The sequence below is a fragment of the Salmo salar genome, chromosome ssa03, assembly GCF_905237065.1.
Source record: "Salmo salar chromosome ssa03, Ssal_v3.1, whole genome shotgun sequence".
NCBI lineage: Eukaryota > Metazoa > Chordata > Actinopteri > Salmoniformes > Salmonidae > Salmo > Salmo salar.
Genome location: NC_059444.1, coordinates 72,889,986 through 72,912,188, shown reverse-complemented (window position 1 = coordinate 72,912,188; position 22,203 = coordinate 72,889,986). Strand labels below are relative to the sequence as shown.

At 46.2% G+C, this 22,203-nt stretch overlaps 2 protein-coding genes across 4 annotated transcripts in view; one reads left to right on the top strand and one right to left on the bottom strand.

Annotated features, from left to right (window-relative positions):
* The window catches only part of LOC106601520 (potassium voltage-gated channel subfamily H member 6), a 40,397-nt gene extending 27,198 nt beyond the window's left edge, over window positions 1–13,199 (top strand). For 2 of the 3 annotated variants that reach the window (XM_045715367.1, XM_045715369.1), the window contains 10 exons: window positions 3,904–4,329; window positions 4,495–4,912; window positions 5,078–5,277; window positions 6,028–6,280; window positions 8,570–8,763; window positions 9,129–9,216; window positions 9,348–9,632; window positions 9,722–9,950; window positions 10,627–10,834; window positions 11,044–13,199. In XM_045715367.1, the coding sequence (XP_045571323.1) occupies window positions 3,904–4,329; window positions 4,495–4,912; window positions 5,078–5,277; window positions 6,028–6,280; window positions 8,570–8,763; window positions 9,129–9,216; window positions 9,348–9,632; window positions 9,722–9,950; window positions 10,627–10,834; window positions 11,044–11,325 (2,583 nt within the window). In that variant the 3' untranslated portion in view covers window positions 11,326–13,199. The remainder of the gene's footprint in view (window positions 1–3,903; window positions 4,330–4,494; window positions 4,913–5,077; window positions 5,278–6,027; window positions 6,281–8,569; window positions 8,764–9,128; window positions 9,217–9,347; window positions 9,633–9,721; window positions 9,951–10,626; window positions 10,835–11,043) is intronic. The other variant, XM_045715368.1, reaches the window with a different exon arrangement.
* A 1,698-nt stretch (window positions 13,200–14,897) lies between these two features.
* On the bottom strand, window positions 14,898–21,841 carry LOC106601519 (DDB1- and CUL4-associated factor 7). Its single transcript, XM_014193758.2, has 7 exons — window positions 21,250–21,841; window positions 19,137–19,295; window positions 18,809–18,920; window positions 17,791–17,909; window positions 16,816–17,025; window positions 16,579–16,696; window positions 14,898–16,472 (listed from the first exon to the last, which is right to left on the bottom strand). The coding sequence occupies exons 1-7, from the start codon at window positions 21,385–21,387 to the stop codon at window positions 16,300–16,302; spliced, it is 1,029 nt and encodes a 342-aa protein (XP_014049233.1). The 5' UTR covers window positions 21,388–21,841; the 3' UTR covers window positions 14,898–16,299.
* Window positions 21,842–22,203: the final 362 nt, after the last annotated feature.

Sequence of the window (22,203 nt, the reverse complement as noted above, 5' to 3'; positions counted from 1 at the left end):
GGTACTTGTTGGTCTCTGGAATTTGGAATGTTCATTTGATTAGCATGAATCAAATTTCATTTTGTTCTGAAAATGATTATTCTAATTTAAAGAGAACAGTTCACAGTACCTTAGTGGTGTTTGTTTGGTGTATGAAGGAAAACTAGTGTCAGAGGTTTTTAATTTCAGACTGGATTGTTACTGAAGTATTAACATAGTTAGGTGTTCTTTATGCAAATAGCTAGTGTTTGTTTTTAATCTTTAAAAAGGTATTTGTTGTATTCTATGTCAGATGTCATTGTGTTTTCCAATAAGGACTGTTAACTGTTATAAGCCCTGAGTGGTTTTGGTTAAACATTGTGGTGCAGACGGCATGGATCTTATTCAGGCTGTCATTATGAAACAGGACTGGAAATGATGTCAATAATCTGAAATTACCCAGATGAGTGAATCTGGGTAACACACACGCACACTGCCCATCCCTCAGCTTGCTCCCACAGGTTCATCATGTTAGATGTTAAATTCAGTCCTCAGGGGGAGAATCCTGATTGTTGGTACAGCAGCGCATCTGTCAGAGAAAGAGCACAGTGACACGTGGAATCACAACCCTCATTTAGCCACAAACATTGATAGCAATAAGGCCTAAGGTCCTGAGCCCTATGTAGCCCCCAGCAGTCAGGTCTTCTTTCATACGGTATGTAGCAAACAGTGCTGTAGGTGTAGAATCTTCATTTGATCACCCTGTTGCAGGAGAACTTTCCTGCAATGCAGAAAATGTAAAACGTGTTGTGTATTTGAGGTTTAAAAAGACTCCTGAAGTTTATAATTTCCACTTTGAAATGCCATTAATTATAATCCACATAATAATTCACATTTCCTGTTGCTGCAGAATTATTTTCCTGCTCTATCGAACTGGCTCAAATTAAGATCCTACATCTGTACAGTACTTTAAATGCTCTGCTATGAGAGGTTCTGCAGTGCATTTTCACATCCTCAGTCTTCAGTCAATCGTTTCAGTTTGTTGTTTCAAATTGTTTATTCTGTGTACGAAATGCATTAACTGAACTATCCATTTAATTAAAGCTCAGTCCTACTATTCCTTGTATTAGATTAGTTTACTGACTACTGGAGCAGCACCCCCTGGACTGGGTGAGAGTTGGGTCATAGAGCGGTAAGTGGGCAGTGTGTAGTTTGGATGGGAATCGATAGGAGGCTAACCAGATGGTGTCATTTTATCACCTCTAAGACTGACTGTATGTGGGGACTTTAGCCTTACAGGTTTGGTCTCTTACTTTGAGTCTGAACATCTTTTCCATTTAAGAATCAAAGCTGTGAGGGTTGAGAGAGGTCAGATGTTCTGGAAAGAGATGGAAATTGTCATAGGAAGCTTTCACCTTGTACTCAGGTTATTTAGTAGGGAAAAAACCTTGTAGCACTGAACATGCCGCATTTAATGTACCTGTATTTTGTGATCCAGCTAAGTAGGGACATTATTCTGTCACCATAGTTATGCAAACTATACATGCAAAGTAGGATGAGCCAGTGGAGGTTCCACCAGTCTAGCCTGCAGAACATGTTGACCAGCTAGACCAGCCAGAACATGTTGACTGTTTAGGTAATATTATGGTCTGTTACACCAGCCTAGCCTGCAACACATGTTGACTGTGGAGGACCATAATATTACCTAAAAATGTATATTTTCCTCACACACCATCATCGAAACCACAGTATCTGAATCGACAACAATAACCCAAGAGATCACACTCACATAGACCATTTCAATCAGTCTGCCCCTAGTGCTCTTACTAACCGGTACAACGATGAGAGCCTCCATATCCAGGAGCTCCAGTTTATCCTGGTCCCGACCACAGCAGCAGCAGGAGGAGGAGGTCCCCCTCAAAGTCCCCAGCAGCCCTCCCTGTCTCCCCCGGAACAGATAGGTCCCACTCAAAGTCCGGATGTGATACAGCCTGGAATCAAACCAGGGACTGTAGTGACTTCTCTTGCACTGAGATGCAGGGCCCTAGACCGCTGCACCATTCGGGAGCCCATATGGGTGATATCAGAGAGCACATTGTGCACCATGGTCTGCCTATGTCCAGAGCTGTAAAAATACTTGAAAGTACTACTTAAGTAGTTTCTTGGGGTATCTGTACTTTACTTTACTATTTATATTTTTGACTACTTTTACTTTTATTTTCCGAAAGAAAATGATGTACTTTTTACTCCATACATTTTCCCTGACACCCAAAAGTACTCATTACATTTTCAATGGTTAGCAGGACAGGAAAAGGGTCTAATTCACACACTTTTCAAGAGAACAACCCTGGTCATCCATACAGCCTCTACATCAAGCACACAGACAGTTTTGACCAATACTGCCCTCCTACACAAGCACTCACAAAAGGTGTTAGTGAAAATGAACCAAAATCACCCAGCTCTTAGCAACAATCCCTGTCGATTTGCTTGTAAATTAGGGCACTTACCCTGCTCTGCCATTGGCCGAGGGACAGTGAAGGGGGTCACATGGTGTGGCAGGTGAGCTGCAGTAGGGTCTTTTTAAAGGCCAGTGAGTGGGGTGGGGTGGGGGAGAAGGGTACAGACAGCCAGGCAGCCAGAGAGGGTCCACTCCCCAGCAGTGGTCTGTTAGAGCTGGGCACATAGGCACTGGGCCACTGAGTAGCTGATCTGGAGCATTGTGCTGGACATAGCGGGCTAGGATGGAGCAGGGGAGGACCTATCTGTTCCGGGGGAGACAGGGAGGGTTGCTGGGGACTTTGAGGGGGACCTCCTCCTCCTGCTGCTGCTGTAGTCGGGACCAGGATAAACTGGAGCTCTTGGATATGGAGGCTCTCATCGTTGTACCGGTTAGTAAGAGCACTAGGGGCAGACTGATTGAAATGGTCTATGTGAGTGTGATCTCTTGGGTTATTGTTGTCGATTCAGATACTGTGGTTTCGATGATGGTGTGTGAGGAAAATATACATTTTTAGGTAATATTATGGTCTGTGCTGTCACTATGAGAACACAATCACTAAGGTCCTCTCTGTATTTGAATTTGCACCTATGATTTACATACTGGTTATTATAGTTGATTTGGTTCCTATTTGGCTGTACTGACTGTGTTGAACACTCAGAAATCAGACCCCCGTAACCATGTAGATATTTGTCTTGTGAAAAGCTGTGCGTTGGCTTCTACAGTGTTTGTGTTGGGTCCTTTGAGACAGATATTGTTTATACTCCAGGACATAATTGTCTTCATGACAACATGACTGGTTAGCTGTGAGACTGAGGGATGTTTGTGTGAACATTTACACTCATTGCATTGTATCACACACACACACACACACACACACACACACACACACACACACACACACACACACTACTTCTCCCTCTTTGTCACTCTGGAATACACATTAACTCTGATTGATTTGTGACAGTGCTTGAACAGCTAATGGAGGGTTGTTGTGTTTTTTTGCTGCTGCTGTTCTAGTTGTGCTGAGGTGAGAGACATGTGGGTTGGAGGCCCGCGGTGTCAGACACAGTAGGTAGGTAGACAGAACACAGTTGCTCCCCTTCCTTCCCCCAAAGGGCACAACAAAGACAATATCAGGTCCTGTTCTGCTCCTCTCTTCTGAACTGTCTTCTGCTCTGGTTCCCTGAACCCACGTCCCTCGGGTTTCTCGGCACAATTCTCTGACATGACTCACTCTCTTTCCCATTTCTTATACAGCTTTCCATTTTGCTAAGGCTGTTTGGCTTATCATCTCATATTATTGTGGTTCTAATCAAGGCCTTTTCAGCAGGGTGGTGAGGGACCATTGTGAAGATATTCTGTTTCATTTCTGTTTCACTTTTACTGCCCATGATTAATCTAGATTCAGCAGGACTCTCTGACCGTCTCTGCCCTCTCCCTTCTAGGTACTGTCCCTAGGGGCTGATGTCCTGCCAGAGTACAAGCTCCAGGCGCCTCGCATCCACAAGTGGACCATCCTCCACTACAGTCCCTTCAAGGCGGTGTGGGACTGGGTCATCCTCCTGCTGGTCATCTACACGGCTGTCTTCACCCCCTACTCCGCTGCCTTCCTGCTCAACGAGGTGGAAGACGAGCTCCGGCGCTCCTGTGGCTACACCTGCAACCCCCTCAACGTGGTGGACCTGGTGGTGGACGTCATGTTTATCGTGGACATTCTCATCAACTTCCGGACCACATATGTCAATCACAATGACGAGGTGGTCAGCCACCCGGGGCGAATCGCCCAGCACTACTTCAAAGGCTGGTTCCTCATTGATATAGTGGCAGCCATCCCCTTTGACTTGCTCATATTCCGCTCTGGCTCTGATGAGGTGAGATGGATGGAGGAGAAGGTGGATCATTTGAATCTGTGTGTAGTATTGGTCCTTTTTTTGCAGTGTTGGTCAGTGTACCAATTCAACAAAGACTCTCTCATAAATCTTCTTGTTCTTTTACATGAATTGCTTTGTTTGTACTTTGAACCTCTCTCCTCTCAGCCCCAGACGACCACTCTGATTGGCTTGCTGAAGACTGCTCGGCTACTGCGATTGGTGCGTGTGGCGCGGAAGCTGGACCGCTACTCAGAGTACGGCGCCGCTGTTCTCTTCCTCCTCATGTGCACCTTTGCCCTCATCGCCCATTGGCTGGCCTGTATCTGGTACGCCATCGGCAACGCGGAGCGCACCAACTCGGCCCGCATCGGAGGCATGAAGATCGGCTGGCTGGACAACCTGGCTGAACAGATTGGTAAACCATACAACGACACAGATCCTGCCTCCGGCCCCTCCACCAAGGATAAATACGTCACAGCGCTTTACTTTACCTTCAGCAGCTTGACCAGCGTGGGCTTCGGTAACGTTTCCCCCAACACCAACCCTGAGAAGATCTTCTCCATCTGCATCATGCTAATCGGCTGTGAGTACGTCACCAGTGTGTCTGAGTACGTCACCAGTGTGTCCGTGTCTGTAGTGTGCCTGTGTGTCCAGAGTGTTCATATGCATTGCTGCATTACTTTAAGTGTAGTACCACCGATCATTTTAGGTGGATGTCACTGACATGTCTCTCTGTCGTCTCCTGTAGCTCTGATGTATGCCAGTATCTTTGGTAACGTGTCGGCTATCATCCAGAGGCTGTACTCCGGCACGGCCCGTTACCACACCCAGATGCTGCGTGTCAAAGAGTTCATCCGCTTCCACCAGATCCCAGAGGGACTACGCCAGAGACTGGAGGAATACTTCCAACATGCCTGGTCCTATACCAATGGCATCGACATGAACGCTGTGAGTCACTCTCAAACACACATTCATATACAGCCAAACACACACACATCCATATGCACGCGAAAAACACACACGTTCATATTCACACGAAAAACACATATTCCCTACTTGCCACCTGAGTTTTGCCGCCATTAGGTGCTCAGACAGGGAGACCTAACAGTGTAAATGATGTGCGTCATATCCTTTGTGTTAGTAGATAGATAGCGTCCTGCTGGTTGCAGAGAAGAGAAAAGCATTAGGCCTCTAACACCACAGGAACATGACGTAGCAGAGAGCACGCCTGTCAATTCAATCTGAACACAGTTGATCACATAGACACTGTGTGTGTGCATGTGTCCCCTTGTCAATAGTGAGCATCAACTGAAACTGCTCTCCCCACTCGCTCTCTCTCTGTCTCTCTCTGTCTCTCTCTCTCTGTCTCTCTCTCTCTCTCTCTGTCTCTCTCTTTCTCTCTGTCTCTCTCTCTCTGTTTCTCTCTGTCTCTCTCTCTGTCTCTCTCTGTCTCTCTCTCTTTCTGTCTCTCTCTGTCTCTCTCTCTCTCTCTGTTTCTCTCTGTCTCTCTCTGTCTCTCTCTCTCTCTCTGTCTCTCTCTCTCTCTGTCTCTCTCTGTCTCTCTCTCTCTCTCTGTCTCTCTCTCTCTCTCTCTGTCTCTCTGTCTCTCTCTGTCTCTTTCTTTCTTTCTCTCTCTCTCTCTCTCTCTCTCTCTCTCTCTCTCTCTCTTCTCTCTTTCTCCCTCTCCCATTTCTCTAGGTGCTGAAGGGTTTCCCTGAGTGTCTGCAGGCTGATATCTGCCTCCACCTGAACCGCTGCCTGCTCCAGAACTGCAGGGCCTTCAAGGGGGCTAGTAACGGCTGTCTGCGGGCGCTGGCCATGAGGTTTAAGACCACCCACGCCCCTCCAGGCGACACCCTGGTCCACATGGGAGACGTCCTCTCAGCTCTCTACTTCATCTCTAGAGGGTCCATAGAGATTCTGAGAGACGATGTGGTGGTGGCCATACTGGGTAGGCTGAAGGGTGGTGGCCATACTGGGTAGACTGAAGGGTGGTGGTGGCCATACTGGGTAGGCTGAAGGGTGGTGGTGGTTACTGGGTAGGCTGAAGGGTGGTGGTTACTGGGTAGGCTGAAGGGTGGTGGTGGTTACTGGGTAGGCTGAAGGGTGGTGGTTACTGGGTAGGCTGAAGGGTGGTGGTGGTTACTGGGTAGGCTGAAGGGTGGTGAGGGTTACTGGGTAGGCTGAAGGGTGGTGGTGGTTACTGGGTAGGATGAAGGGTGGTGGTGGTTACTGGGTAGGCTGAAGGGTGGTGGCCATACTGGGTAGGCTGAAGGGTGGTGGGGGTTACTGGGTAGGCTGAAGGGTGGTGGGGGTTACTGGGTAGGCTGAAGGGTGGTGGTGGTTATTGGGTAGGCTGAAGGGTGGTGATGGCCATACTGGGTAGGCTGAAGGGTGGTGGTGGTTACTGGGTAGGCTGAAGGGTGGTGGTGGTTACTGGGTAGTCTGAAGGGTGGTGGGGGTTACTGGGTAGGCTGAAGGGTGGTGGTGGTTACTGGGTAGGCTGAAGGGTGGTGGTGGTTACTGGGTAGGCTGAAGGGTGGTGGTGGTTACTGGGTAGGCTGAAGGGTGGTGGTGGTTACTGGGTAGGCTGAATGGTGGTGGTGGTTACTGGGTAGACTGAAGGGTGGTAGTGGTTACTGGGTAGGATGAAGGGTGGTGGTGGTTACTGGGTAGGCTGAAGGGGGGTGGTGGTTACTGGGTAGACGGAAGGGTGGTGGGGGTTACTGGGTAGACTGAAGGGTGGTGGGGGTTACTGGGTAGGCTGAAGGGTGGTGGGGGTTACTGGGTAGGCTGAAGGGTGGTGGTGGCCATACTGGGTAAGCTGAAGGGTGGTGGTGGCCATACTGGGTAGGCTGAAGGGTGGTGGTGGTTACTGGGTAGGCTGAAGGGTGGTGGTGGTTACTGGGTAGGCTGAAGGGTGGTGGTGGTTACTGGTTAGGCTGAAGGGTGGTGGTGGCCATACTGGGTAGGCTGAAGGGTGGTGGTGGTTACTGGGTAGGCTGAAGGGTGGTGGTGGTTACTGGGTAGGATGAAGGGTGGTGGTGGTTACTGGGTAGGCTGAAGGGTGGTGGTGGCCATACTGGGTAGGCTGAAGGGTGGTGGTGGTTACTGGGTAGGCTGAAGGGTGGTGGTGGTTACTGGGTAGGCTGAAGGGTGGTGGTGGTTACTGGGTAGACTGAAGGGTGGTGGTGGTTACTGGGTAGGCTGAAGGGTGGTAGTGGTTACTGGGTAGGATGAAGGGTGGTGAGGGTTACTGGGTAGGCTGAAGGGTGGTGGTGGTTACTGGGTAGGCTGAAGGGTGGTAGTGGTTACTGGGTAGGATGAAGGGTGGTGAGGGTTACTGGGTAGGCTGAAGGGTGGTGGTGGTTACTGGGTAGGCTGAAGGGTGGTGGTGGTTACTGGGTAGGATGAAGGGTGGTGAGGGTTACTGGGTAGGCTGAAGGGTGGTGGTGGTTACTGGGTAGGCTGAAGGGTGGTGGTGGTTACTGGGTAGGATGAAGGGTGGTGAGGGTTACTGGGTAGCCTCTCCTTCTTTCTTAAGTCTTCCCCTCGTTCTTCCCTTTCAAGCTTATGTGGTTTAGTGCATTCTCTGTCTGTCTGCCTGTCTCTGTCTGTCTGTTTCTCTCTCTCTCTCTCTCTCTCTCTCTCTCTCTCTCTCTCTCTCTCTCTCTCTCTCTCTCTCTCTCTCTCTCTCTCTCTCTCTCTCTCTCTCTCTCCCTCTCCCTCTCTCACACTCACACACATACACACACACACTGCTGTGTTGTGGTGTGCTGTTTAGCCAGAGGTGTTTGGGCACGGCTCCACTTCCATTCCACAGTGTCATTGATTACCGATCACCCGATTGCTCAGACCCACTCTTTCTATGCTAGCCTGTCTCGCTTTGATTCGTCTCCCCTCTGCATTTAAGTGGACACAAAGTCAGGCCTAACTGGAATAATGTAGAGCATTAGTGTTATTGTTCTAGTCTCTGAAAAATCTAGAAATAATCCAGAAGAAATTTAACCTAGAAAATAAATCTATCAGGGTAGTCTTGTAGACGGAGGCTTTTACTCCCCCTGGTGGTGTATGTGAGTGAGCTTATAAGTGTTTTTAATGCTTATGTTTTCCAATTCTTTTTTTGTTCAAACATTGCTTTCTCCATTGTCCCTCTATTCACCTCCTTTTCCTCTCCACCTGTGTCACCTTTCAACCTCTCATCTCTCCATTCTCTCTCTCTCTCTCGTTCTCTCTGTAGGTCAGAATGATATCTTCGGAGAACCCATCTATCTTTTTGGGCGTCCAGGGAAGTCCAGTGCAGACGTCAGGGCTTTGACCTACTGTGACCTCCATAGGATCCTGAGGGAGGACCTGCTGGAGGTGCTGGACATGTACCCAGACTTCTCCGACTGCTTCTGGACCAACCTGGAGATCACCTTCAACCTCCGAGATGTGAGTACCGTCAGGGGGGGGGACAGAGAGCACCCTCTCCAACCACTAGTAGGTACTGTTCATGTTGGGCCGGTTTCCTGGACACAGACTGTGTAGTCTTGGACTAAAAATCATTCTCAATTGAGAATCTCCTTTGAAAGTGCTTTTTAGCCCAGGACTAGTCTTAATCTGTGTCTGGGAAACAAGCCCTTAGTCATAAAGAGAGCTTAACACAAGGTCAATGAGTTTTAGTTAGGCAAACTAATGCAAAAGCATTACTTCTTGAATATTTAGTGTGTATAAAGCTGATGATTGATGGTGTGTGTGTATTGTGTTGTAAAGTGTGAGTTGTTTTTTGTTGAGTTACTGAAGCTGATGTGTATTAGGTAGATAGAATGAACCAGGCACCTCCCAGTGAGGACTCTGAATGTGGATACCGACGGCCGCGGCCACGACGCACGAGAAACCGGCCTGGTGAGTGTGTGTGGTTCTGCTCATTATGTCCTCATGGGTTTCTTATACATTGTTAAAAGTAAAAGTAGTGTTACTATCAATGATATGTCTAAAGTTGTGGTGATCATTGTACCTGTCCTGGTTGTGTGTAGACGGCATGGACCGTGAGGACTCATTTCCAGACCAGTCGTGTCCTTTGGGGAACCACAGCGGCCCGGACACAAGCTCCCACTGGGAGGGCATGTGTAGCAGCGCCAGCGCCTGCTCCCAGTCCAGTGACGATGAGATGAAGCCCCTGGGACATAGCAAAGCAGAGCTGTACCCCTCTGTGGACAACACCGATGACTACCCCCCTGCTGTGGTCAGCCTGCTGCCTCCCAGCGGACCCTCAGCCGGCATGGGGTCGCCCCTGGACCGAGGAAGTCACCAATACACAGGTAAAGAGAGACTGAGATATAGATACACAGTATTACGCATGAACTTACTAAGATCAGTGGACTGTACTATGTTCTAACCTGCATCAAAGCATTCCCACAGGCATCTCTGCTCTTTCTCTACATCCCAGCTGCAGCCCCCATCAACATGCCAGGCCCAGGGGTGTATGGGTATTGGCCTGACCGGAGGACCAGTCAGTTGTCAGATCCCCAGCGGCGCTGCTCCTCAGTCAGGGGCACCTACCACTCTCCTCCCTGTGCAGAGGACAGGCCCAATGAACTGGAGTCCAGAGTGGAGCTGCTACAGTCCCAGCTCCACAGGTATAGATGAGATGAGAGAAGAGGAGAGGAAAAGTGAGGAGAGGAGAGAAGAGGAGGGGAAAAGGGATGACAGGAAAGGAGAGGAAAAGTGACGAGGGCACAGCAAAGGGGATCTTTAGAAAGGAACTGTGAGGAGAGGAGAGGAGAGGAGAGGAGAGGAGAGGAGAGGAGAGGAGAGGAGAGGAGAGGAGAGGAGAGGAGAGGAGAGGAGAGGAGAGGAGAGGAGAGGAGAGGAGAGGAGAGGAGAGGAGAGGAGAGGAGAGGATTTACAGACAGGTAAAGGAAGATAATAATTGGAAGCCAAAATAAATAATGGAGGTAGACCAAGAAATGATTGAGAGAGATCACAGAGGAAGAAATGATTGAGAGAGATCACAGAGGAAGAAATGATTGAGAGAGATCACAGAGGAAGAAATGATTGAGAGAGATCACAGAGGAAGAAATGATTGAGAGAGATCACAGAGGAAGAAATGATTGAGAGAGATCACAGAGGAAGAAATGATTGAGAGAGATCACAGAGGAAGAAATGATTGAGAGAGATCACAGAGGAAGAAATGATTGAGAGAGATCACAGAGGAAGAAATGATTGAGAGAGATCACAGAGGAAGAAATGATTGACTTTATTCTTCTTTGGTCTTTCCTCTCCCACCCTGCCTCCATCCTTGGCCCTGCCCAGACTGGAGACTCGGATGACTGCAGACATCCACGTGATCCTGCAGCTGCTCCAAAGGCAGATAACCCCAGTACCCCCGGCCTACAGCACTGTGTTGCCCAGCCCTCACCCTGCTCACACCACCACCCTGTACAGCACAGCAGCCCCCATCATCCACACTGTCCCCTTCATGCCCCCAATCAAGATTGACAGCATGCCTTCGCCACTGCAGGTGGGTACTGGTATGGTGTACAGATAGTACAGTATATATCAGTTTTTGCTTGCTACAATGCTCTGTCCTCGAAGAGCTATATGATATTGTGAAACAGTGGGCTGATAAAATGAGTGAGAGCGAGGAATTGGTATTAGAGGTTGTACAGTATACTGAGTTACTGAATCGCTTTTGTGCTTCACCTGTCTGCCCCGTTTTTTTCTTTGCAGAGCCCGGACTCAGACAAGCACAAGTCCAAGGATTCCCTGTCCAGTGGGATCCACCTCACGGTGGCCTCTGATGACACCATGTCCATGTCCCCTGAGACAGAGCCCCTTCCAGGGTCCTCCATGGGCCTTAGCCCCCCCCATGTCTCCTGCCAAACCCTGGGGCCCTCTGGACTGCTGTGTGGCAGCCTGCGTTTCCCCTCCCTCCCTGACAACCTGGAGACCTCCACAGAGGGGCAGGAGATTCAGAGGCACGTTTCTGACCCCATCCTGCCAGGCAGCTAAAACCCTCTGACCTTTAACCTTAAACCTGATCATCCCTCACTCCTAGTACCCCCTACACCACCACAGGAGGACAATCATATGTTGGCAGTCACTTCTCTAATCGTCCCCTCTCTCATTCCTCCTCTCCAATCCCCACCCAACCCCCTAACCTGTAAGATGCTGCTGATCAACGTGGGTTGCCTTCCACGTAGCTGAGAGGAGGTTCTATGGAGGGCCCCCTCTCACTGACTCACAGTGCCCGGGGCTGAGGCACCTCTGGTCCTGTGCGACAAACAACCTCTCCTCTCTATCAGGGCCTAGGGCATTATTGAGAGGGGGTTTAAGATTTCTGCAACCCAGACCCTACAAAGCCTGGGGTCCTGGCACTGCCTATGGAGAACTGATATGAAACTGGGCTGACTAGAAGCACACGGACACACACGTCACACGGACACTAACAATAACCCCAAACCCCCTTTTCCCTGGATCTCAAAGCTGTAGTATTATCATTCCTCTCTCGTTTTCTTTTTGTTAAGTGATGGTCCTTTTATGCCATGGTCCTTTTTGTTGGGAGATAAGAATTTGGCCAAAAATACATATAACTGTGTGTACTGTATGTTTACACTGTAGAGGAACTGCACATTCAGGCTCAGTGCTGTTTATAAGTTGAACTGAAACGTATTTTTATAGTATCATGAGGATCTTACCGTCAATCTGGAAAATCTATTAGTTATGAATGCACAAATGTATTGTTGCTATGTTGGTGTAACATATTATCAACAGATGATATAAAGAGATGGTATAAATGCTGTCTAAATACTGTTTATGTCTGTATGGTAGGAATGACTACTGTAAAAGTGGCCATTTTTGAATACAGTAATTCTACTCTCATGTTCTACCAATCATATGACTTAATGGAAAGCAATAATTGTTAACATGAAGTGACATGTCTCATTATTGAGTCAACATTGTCAGGGGTCATGAGAACAGCTAATTGACATGGGGAAAAAAGCATAACGGACAGTTTTCTCATCTCCTTTATGCTGTAGTTATGTAGCACCTGTGAAGCATTATAAACACCTTTCATTTATACAGCCATTACTGCTTTGCTTGGTTCATCATGTTTGTGTATGTCTATATATCTGTTCTGTTTCACAGGACTGTTGTTACACCAAGGATGCATCATCTCTTTTTCAGGTGTGTGTGTGTGTGTGTGTGTGTGTGTGTGTGTGTGTGTGTGTGTGTGTGTGTGTGTGTGTGTGTGTGTGTGTGTGTGTGTGTGTGTGTGTGTGTGTGTGTGTGTGTGTGTGTGTGTGTGTGTGTGTGTGTGTGTGTGTGTGTGTGTGTGTGTGTGTGTGTGTGTGTGTGTGTGTGTGTGTGTGTGTGTGTGTGTGTGTGTGCAATGTTTGTTGACTATGTTTGAGTAAGTGACATGGTCACATATTTAACATCACCCTTTTGGAAGGCCTGGATTCAATCTGATTCTACAAGACAATGTTCCCGCTTTTGAAGGGACCACATTAACGGTAAACGCTGCATATGTCGGCTCAATCGGAAATTACGTTTAAATGGTGCATTGTCCAAATCCGTGATCAGATTGAATCCTGGCCCAAATGTGTGTAATGACTCAAGGTGCCAAAGTTAGTGGATGTTTGATGCCCACCTGGGAGGAAGTGATGTCGATGGAATCTGCCAATCAAGTTATGTCACTGGGATAGTGTCATTTTCCCAGAATCCCAGTGTCAAGATGTTTTTGACAGTTTCAGGAGAATGTAACTCTGTTTTTTAAGCCTTTCTTGTTCTGTAAAGGTTTCTTGAAGCACAAAATCATAATTCTTATTCATCTTTTTTAGATTAAAGATTATTTATAACAAATAATACAGAAACTTCAACTACTGGCAAGTTGTTTATTTTTGGTTGAGGGCTTGGACTTAAGTGGTTTGCACCATTTACTCTTCTTCAGTTGGGCTTACTTTTGTGGAATTCATAGACATTAACTTATAAACCATATTTTTAAACCAGGAACTCATTCAGTTGGGCTATGTTAAAGGCCCAGTTCATCCCAAAGGTGTTTGATGGGTTTGAGGTCAGGGCTCTGTGTAGGCTAGTCAAATTCTTCTTCCACACGATCTCGACAAACCATTTCTGTATGGACCTCGCTTTATGCATGGGGGCATTGTCATGCTGAAATAGGAAAGGGCCTTCCCCAAACTGTTGCCACAATGTTGGAAGCACAGAATCTTCTAGAATGTCAATGTAGAGTTAAGATTTCCCTTCACTGGAACTAAGGGGCCTAGCCCAAACCATGAAAAACAGCCCAGACCATTATTCCTCCTCCACCAAACTTTACAGTTGGCACTATGCATTAGGGCAGGTAGCGTTCTCCTGGCATCCACCAAACCCGACGGACTGACGCGTTTCTACTGCTTCAGAGTCCAATAGCAGCGAGCTTTACATCACTCTAGCCGGCGCTTGGCATTGCGCATGATGATCTAAGGCTTGTGTGCGGCTGCTTGGCCACAGAAACCTATTTCATGAAGCTCCTGACTAACAGTTATTGTGCTGACGTTGCTTCCAGAGGAAGTTTGGAACTCGGTAGTGAGTGTTGCAACCAAGGACAGATGATTTTCACCACTCGGCGGTCTCGTTCTTTGAGCTTGTGGAGCCGTTGTTGCTCCTAGACGTTTCCACTTCACAATAACAGCATTACAGTTGACCGGGGCAGCTCTAGCAGGGCAGAAATCTGACGAACTGAGCTCTTCAGTAAGGCCATTTTACTGCCAATGCATGTCTATGTAGATTGCATGGTTGTCTGCTAGATCTTATACTCCTGTCAGTAACGGGTGTAGCTGAAATAGCCAAATACACTAATACTGAAATTGTGAAAATTATGAGTGAGAAATGTTGGTGGGATGGAGTTTTGGCCTGCCTGGTGACATCACCAGGAAGTAAATTAGTTAATTGACCAATAAGAGTTCCCAACCTCTCTGCCAGTAAAGGCTCGGTTTCAGCTGGTTGACATTTATTGTCATGAATCTTTCCCTGGAGGCAGAACTGAGCTATTTCTGCTAAATGGGCCAGTTGCAAAGTCAAAATTGGTTATATCGTAAAAAATGTATTTCAACTAAATTACCTTTTTGGTCTTAATTTAAGGTTAGGCATTAGGGTTAGCAGTGTAGTTAAGGTTAGGTATAAAATTAGAAGTTATGACTATGTGGCTGTCAGCAGCTAGTGACAACTCTGTAGAGCTGCCTCCAGTGCAACATTCATGACAATAAATACCAACCAGACAGTTTTCAGTTTCCCCCTACATAACAGAAATTGCTCTTTTTGACCATTTTAATTGAAAATAATCACCAAGGTACTTAACTGTTACCCAGAAATGATTTAATGTTTAGATCAAAACAGCTGTATTGGACCTTTAAGAACACTGCAGAGAGAAATGTAATGTTAGAAGCTGACAGAACTATACCTGCTCAGTGCAATACATAGCCATCTGTACATTGAAGTGACGTTATGCCCACCTAAATAAATCATAACATCCTGACCTATCCGTGTGTATTCAGTGATGCAATAACACTGACAACTACAAAAACACACAAAGGAATATTTATTAGTTAGAGCAAATTTGGTAATACAAACTTTTATGAAAAAAGCTACTACATGTAGATTTGCCTTATCATCAATATCTTGGTTTATATATTTATAAGTATGTACATTTCCCCTTGTACAAACATGCGAAAAGGGGGTTGACCTTCGAGTACAGTGAACAATAAAAAGATAGGAAGAGCGAGACAGGAGAAAAAAAGGTTTCACTCTCCTTCAGTACTAGGCTAAGTAAACGCATTTGTTTCACACAGTCTTGAATAGGAACTGCAGTTGTTCCGAGCAACTCTACTCAAAATGAAGAAAACATTAATCTTCTTTTTGGTAGGTTCTGGTCTAGTCCAAAGGGGCTGATGGCAAAGTATCCAAACTGTGTGTTGAACACAGGAGGCTGCTGAGGGGAGGACGACTCATAATAATGGCTGGAACAAAACAAATGGAATGGCATCAAACACCTGGAAACCATGTGTTAGATGTGTTTCATACCATTCCACCTATTCCGCTCCAGCCGTTAGAATGAGCCTGTTCTCCCCAATTAAAGTGCCACCAACTTCCTGTGGTATTGAACCATAACACTTCAGTCACTTCACTATATGTCAGATTATCACAGTATAATCATGGAAGTGATCTGGTACCAGCAAACCATTAAAAAAAAATACTTAAAAATAATTATGAGGCCTTAAAATTAGCCTAATGGTTTCAAATTTAGAAGTCTACAACTGGATTCAAACCAGTTCAGAAAGACACCCAGATGACCCTAAATTACATTTTCTGACAGTGAGTGTCATTTTAAATCCAGTTTCCTGACCCTAAATATGTCATATAGCTGGCTAAAACAACAGGTTAAACACACTCAAGAGGCAGTCTTCAGTTGGAACTGCACTGTTTCACTGCATAATGAATTGACCATCTAGAATTGTTGAACCCACTGATGCATTATGGCGCTGTACAGACACTGATGCATTATGGCGCTGTACAGACACTGATGCATTATGGCGCTGTACAGACACTGATGCATTATGGCGCTGTACAGACACTGATGCATTATGGCGCTGTACAGACACTGATGCATTATGGCGCTGTACAGACACTGATGCATTATGGCGCTGTACAGACACTGATGATTACCAAAACAATAAATAAAGACAACATACTCCTTTTGACACAGGGATTAGTTCTATCAAAAACAGAGTAAACCAGGACATTGTGGAGTGGGACAAAGAGTTCACACCACCTCCCATACGCACATCAATCAGCCAGGACAGAGCAGTGGTTTGAGGCAGTCCTGCAAGATTTACTTCCACTCAAAAAAACATGTCCAAGTTCTGAATCCACACATCATCCTCATCCTCCAGCCCTTCACATCCACCCCTCAGGTGAAGGTTGGCTTTAGACCCGCAGGATCTCTAGGCAGTTGTTGTAGCCGATGGCGATCCAGTCAGGCTGGGTGGAGGCCCACTGGACGTTGTTGATCTCCCCCTCAGCTGTGTAGGCCAGAATAGGGTCCTCGATGGCCCTGGGCATTTGCTGGATGTCCCATATCAGCGCCTGGTGGTCGTCGGCTGAGGAAAGACAAGACATTATTATTACACTGAAGGGAGAAGGTGAGAAGACTTAGAATGGGGTCTGAGGAAAGGTGAACTGGTGAAGAAGCTGTTTGTGCCTTACCTGCAGTGCAGATGTGACAGGAGGAGTGGGGAGCCCAGGCGATGCCGTTGACACAGGCCCGGTGGTTGTTGAGGCGGGCCACCGGCGTGCAGGGAACACGCACGTCCAGAATCACAACCTGAGACACACAGCACAGGAGAGAGAACACAGATGGGGATAAGGAGAGGGAGCAACAAAGAGAGAATGGACAATACCAAACTAAAAGAGGAATGAGAAAGTAGAGTAAAATAGACTGACTTCCATGCCGTCCATAGCCATGGTGGCCAGGTAGTTGGGGTCCTGTTTGTTCCAGCAGAGGCGCAGCAGGGGGTGGTGCTGGGGATCTTCATAGATGATGGTGCTGTGTTCCAGGTGCCGCAGGTCAAACATGCGTACTGAGCCGTCCGCGCCGACCGACGCAAACATGTCCCGACCACCGCCTGCGCGGCTGAACGCGATGTCATACACCTAGACACAGAGAACACCACCAACATACAGAGTTATTACACTGGTATACCCACAGACACACATTCAGACTTTATGATCTCAGGACCAGGGGTTGGAACCAAAATTATTTTCCAATTCTTCTGTTCTGAACAGAACCCCTATTTGTTTTGTTCCAGTGGTCCGACCAGCATAATAAAATTCTGAACTGGTTGGAACCCAAAAAAAGTAACGGTTCATATTGCTCCTTTTGGTAAAATGTTTAGGCTGTAAAATAAACCGTTTTCACATTTAGCTCATTCAGCTTCATCAATTACTTCGGATGGAGCAGCTTGCGGTGTATGCACAAGCTATTTGTTTATTTGTTGGCCATTTAAGAGCAGGCGCGAGATGAGATAAGACAATTTCATGGGTGGGAAGAGAGAGGGGTGGACATGGAGAGGCTTGGTTTGAAGCGCTAAACATCATCTGAATTGGCTATTACTAGAATACCTTTAAAGTCGTAACTTCACTGAATTACATAATTAAATATTAGACATTAGGAATATTTTTTGAACAACAAAATAACATTATTAATCGGTTCTCAGGATTTGGAATAAAGGATTCTGTTACGCAACACTAGAGACCTGTTTCGTTCCTCAGAAAATGTCGTTATTTTCCGTTTTTTTCGGTTCTGCTCTCTAAACAGGTTCTAGCCGCTGCTCACGACAACTAGCCTTTACTTACTCATTCATACAAGTAAACTAAACTTCAAGGCAAGGCTTATATTCCCCCTCAGCCCTCACACACCTCTTTGTCATGAGCAATGAGCTGGGTCTTGACGTGGCCGGAGACGAGGTTGACTCTGCCCAGCACTTGGCCAGTCTCCAACCCCCAGATAGTACAGGTGGTGTCAATGCTGGAGGTGCCTGAAATGGACAGATCAGAACCAGGATTAAAAACACTGACAGTCACCAAACAAGACACACTGTAAAACTTCAATTAACAGCCTGGGTGTTTATTTGCATGAATCACTCTACACAACCGGCGCTTATTTGAGACAGGCTTCTATTTCCATTATGCACACAGCTCAATAAATTGTTGAAGAGACTACCAGTTTCACCAGTATAAACATTATAATAACAAATCCATCGCAGATCAGACCTGCAAAGGCTGCCTATCACACACCCTCTATTTCACGCTTCAGCACCATTCATTTGATGCAGCGTTTTATTTTTGGTGGCGTCATGGCTCGCAACATTGACAGAATAAAAAATGTAATGCACGACTGTGGGAATATCAGAGCTGTGTCCATGGTAACAGTTGTCAACAATTCATTTAGACCCAGCATTTATTTGCTGAAATATGTGACGATGCCCAGATTTTAAAAGTGACAGGCAGCTATTTGAGATTGCATTTCAATTGTTTTACGCTACTTACTCTGACACACATGCTGTAGACACTGACAGCACACCAGTAGACTATATGCTAGAGCTGGGCGATATGGACAAACATCAATGTCACAATAAATGGACTAAATTATCACGATAACTTGAACGATAAGTTTATGACATTGTGCGCCACAGTTATTTTTTATATTACTCTTAAATCTACTACTTTCAATGTAGTAGCTATGAATTGTTGTATTAACAATCACCCATATTAGCAAACTTGTTTCATTTGAAACTTCACATTTCTCTACTAGGGCACCTATAGGTTATTTACTGTAATGAACGTGATCAGCAAAATGTCCATGATATTTGGTCGGTGTCACAAATTTTTGGTTTATAGTCCCAGCTCTACTTTATGCATATGCCCCATCTCTTACCCAGTAGATTAGGATCCACTTCATTCCAGTCAAACGAGGTGAGTGGGGCACAGAAGTCAGAGTTCTTGTTGTTATTCAGCAAGCATTCCAAACGCGTCTCTGTTTCACTGACCTAAGGGGTAACATTTAACAAGCCATGAGATGCTATACAACTACGTAGAAAAGAAGAGTCCCCCCTGGGCAAGTAACTGAGCTAGAGTGCAACTCCAGATGCTGCAAGAGGGACACAATAGTTAGAAGAGGGTGCTGGCCAGGGAGCGCCCAACATATGACATCTATTATGTTTACGTATGATTTAGTATCAAGGAGGCTGTGGGTGCATGCATACCCTCCAGATGCGCAGGTAGTCCCCGCTAGTGGCAAGCAGGTCTGGGTAAACACCCTTGCTGTCCGGGATCCACATGATCTTGGTGGTGGGGTAGGGGTGGTCAAAGGTGTTCCTGCAGATGAACTCTGAACTCTCCTCCTCCAGACCCACAATCTGCACCTGAAGACAAACAACAATAATTTAAATCAGCAACCGCTCTTGATATACAGTCGTGGCCAAAAGTTGAGAATGACACAAATATTAATTTTCACAAAGTCTGCTGCCTCAGTTTGTATGATGGCAATTTGCATATACTCCAGAATGTTATGAAGAGTGATCAGATGAATTGCAAAGTCCCTCTTCGCCATGCAAATGAACTGAATCCCCCAAAAACATTTCCACTGCATTTCAGCCCTGCCACAAAAGGACGAGCTGACATGTCAGTGATTCTCTCGTTAACACAGGTGTGAGTGCTGACGAGGACAAGGCTGGAGATCACTCTGTCATGCTGATTGAATTCGAATAACAGACTGGAAGCTTCAAAAGGAGGGTGGTGCTTGGAATCATTGTTCTTCCTCTGTCAACCATGGTTACCTGCAAGGAAACACGTGCCCCCATCATTGCTTTGCACAAAAAGGGCTTCACAGGCAAGGATATTGCTGCCAGTAAAATTGCACCTAAATCAACCATTTATCGGATCATCAAGAACTTCAAGGAGAGCGGTTCAATTGTTGTGAAGAAGGCTTCAGGGCGCCCAAGAAAGTCCAGCAAGCGCCAGGACCGTCTCCTAAAGTTGATTCAGCTGCGGGATCGGGGCACCACCAGTACAGAGCTTGCTCAGGAATGGCAGCAGGCAGGTGTGAGTGCATCTGCACGCACAGTGAGGTAAAGACTTTTGGAGGATGACCTGGTGTCAAGAAGGGCAGCAAAGAAGCCACTTCTCTCCAGGAAAAACATCAGGGACAGACTGATATTCTGCAAAAGGTACAGGGATTGGACTACTGAGGACTGGGGTAAAGTCATTTTCTCTGAATTCCCTTCCCGATTGTTTGGGGCATCCGGAAAAAAGCTTGTGCGGAGAAGACAAGGTGAGCGCCACCATCAGTCCTGTGTCATGCCAACAGTAAAGCATCCTGAGACCATTCATGTGTGGGGTTGCTTCTCAGCCAAGGGAGTGGGCTCACTCACAATTTTGCCTAAGAACACAGCCATGAATAAAAAAAAAATGGTACCAACACATCCACCTAGAGCAACTTCTCCCAACCATCCAGGAACAGTTTGTAGCTCAGTTGGTAGAGCATGGTGTTTGCAACGCCAGGGTTGTGGGTTCAATTCCCGCCGGGGGCCAGCGCAGAAAAAAAAAGTATGAAATTAAATGTATGCATTCACTACTGTAAGTCGCTCAAGATAAGCGCGTCTGCTAAATGACTAAAATGTAAAAATGTGACAAACAATGCCATTTCCTGCATGATGGAGCACCTTGCCATAAGGCAAAAGTGATAACTAAGTAGCTCGGGGAACAAAACATCAATATTTTGGGTCCATGGCCAGGAAACTCCCCAGACCTTAATCCCATTGAGAACTTGTGGTCAAGCCTCAAGAGGCGGGTGGACAAACAAAACCCCACAAATTCTGACAAACTCCAAGCATTGATTATGCAAGAATGGGCTGCCATCAGTCAGGATGTGGCCCAGAAGTTAATTGACAGCATGCAGAGGTCTTGAAAAAGAAGGGTCAACCCTGCAAATATTGACTCTTTGCATCAACCTCATCTTATTGTCAATAAAAGCCTTTGACACTTATGAAATGCTTGTAATTATACTTCAGTATTCCATAGTAACATCTGACAAAAATATCTAAAGACACTGAAGCAGCAAACTTTGTGGAAATTAATATTTGTTTCATTCAAAACTTTTGGCCACGACTGTACTATTTAACAAGGAACAAATTACTCAGAGCTTAAAACACACTTCATACTGTTTTTATTAACTTTTTGGTCATATTCATTCATAGAAGCGAAGATCTGTTCTGGGTTCTGTTTATACCCAAGATCTGTTCTGGGTGGCCCACATCACAGCATTGTGGGATTCACGGTGGTCCCAACTAATTATTTCTGATTAATCTTCTCACTCACCTTATTGTTATATTCTTCAACGAAACTTCCAAGGGCCAGGCGAAAGCGTTTGTCGGGACGAACGCTCCAGTTCATTGCATACACCGTCCATGGCGCTTCGTATTTGTAGATCTCTTTTCGCTTACCGTGGAGAGACATAGCTCAATAAACGAGCTCTTATATCAAATCCTTACCTATATAAAACAAAACAACTGTTTCCTTGGAACAAAATATACCCCACGGCTCGTTAATGACTTTCCGAATTGAAGATTTGAACAGTTCAAATGACAAAGGCTGTCAAACGACAGCTAGCTAGCAAACAGTCGTTAGTTATGGATACTACACTAGCCCAGTTAACGCCATTAGCTAGCTAGTAGCGCGTTCTACCGCGTGATAGCTATCACTGTCGGACAACGAAGTCGACGTTTAAGCTTAAATGAAGCTTCGAGACACGTTAGCTTACGGCCAATAGTCTGAATTTGCTATTCGCTCGATTTTGATGATCCGGGTAAGTGAGCCTTCTTTTCGAATTGAGTCCCCTGCTAGCTTTGACCCGAATCCGACTTCCACAACACTGCTGCAACCACAAAGAGGGGTGGGGGATCATTCTCCTCGAATCTCCTCCCATCGAAGAAAATGTCGGCGGTGTGACGCTAGCTAGCTCATAGACTACAATCACCCCATTAAAGTGTGGAAATCATCATACCAATCACACCATTCTTAAAATATGCAAAGATTGTTTTTACTATTTTAACAGCGTAACATGGGTGGTGGACTCTGCTTAGGGATTTTGTCTAGAAGGGATACAGTTTATGTCACAATTAACTTTTCGTAACAGGTTAGGATAATTCACGTAGCAGGTTAGGAAAGGAGTTAGGCTCAGGTAAAATGCACAAAAATATATATATTCGTCAATTTGATAAACTCTATACAACTGGGAAAAAACTTTTGAACAGTCATGCTAGTCTGAAACTC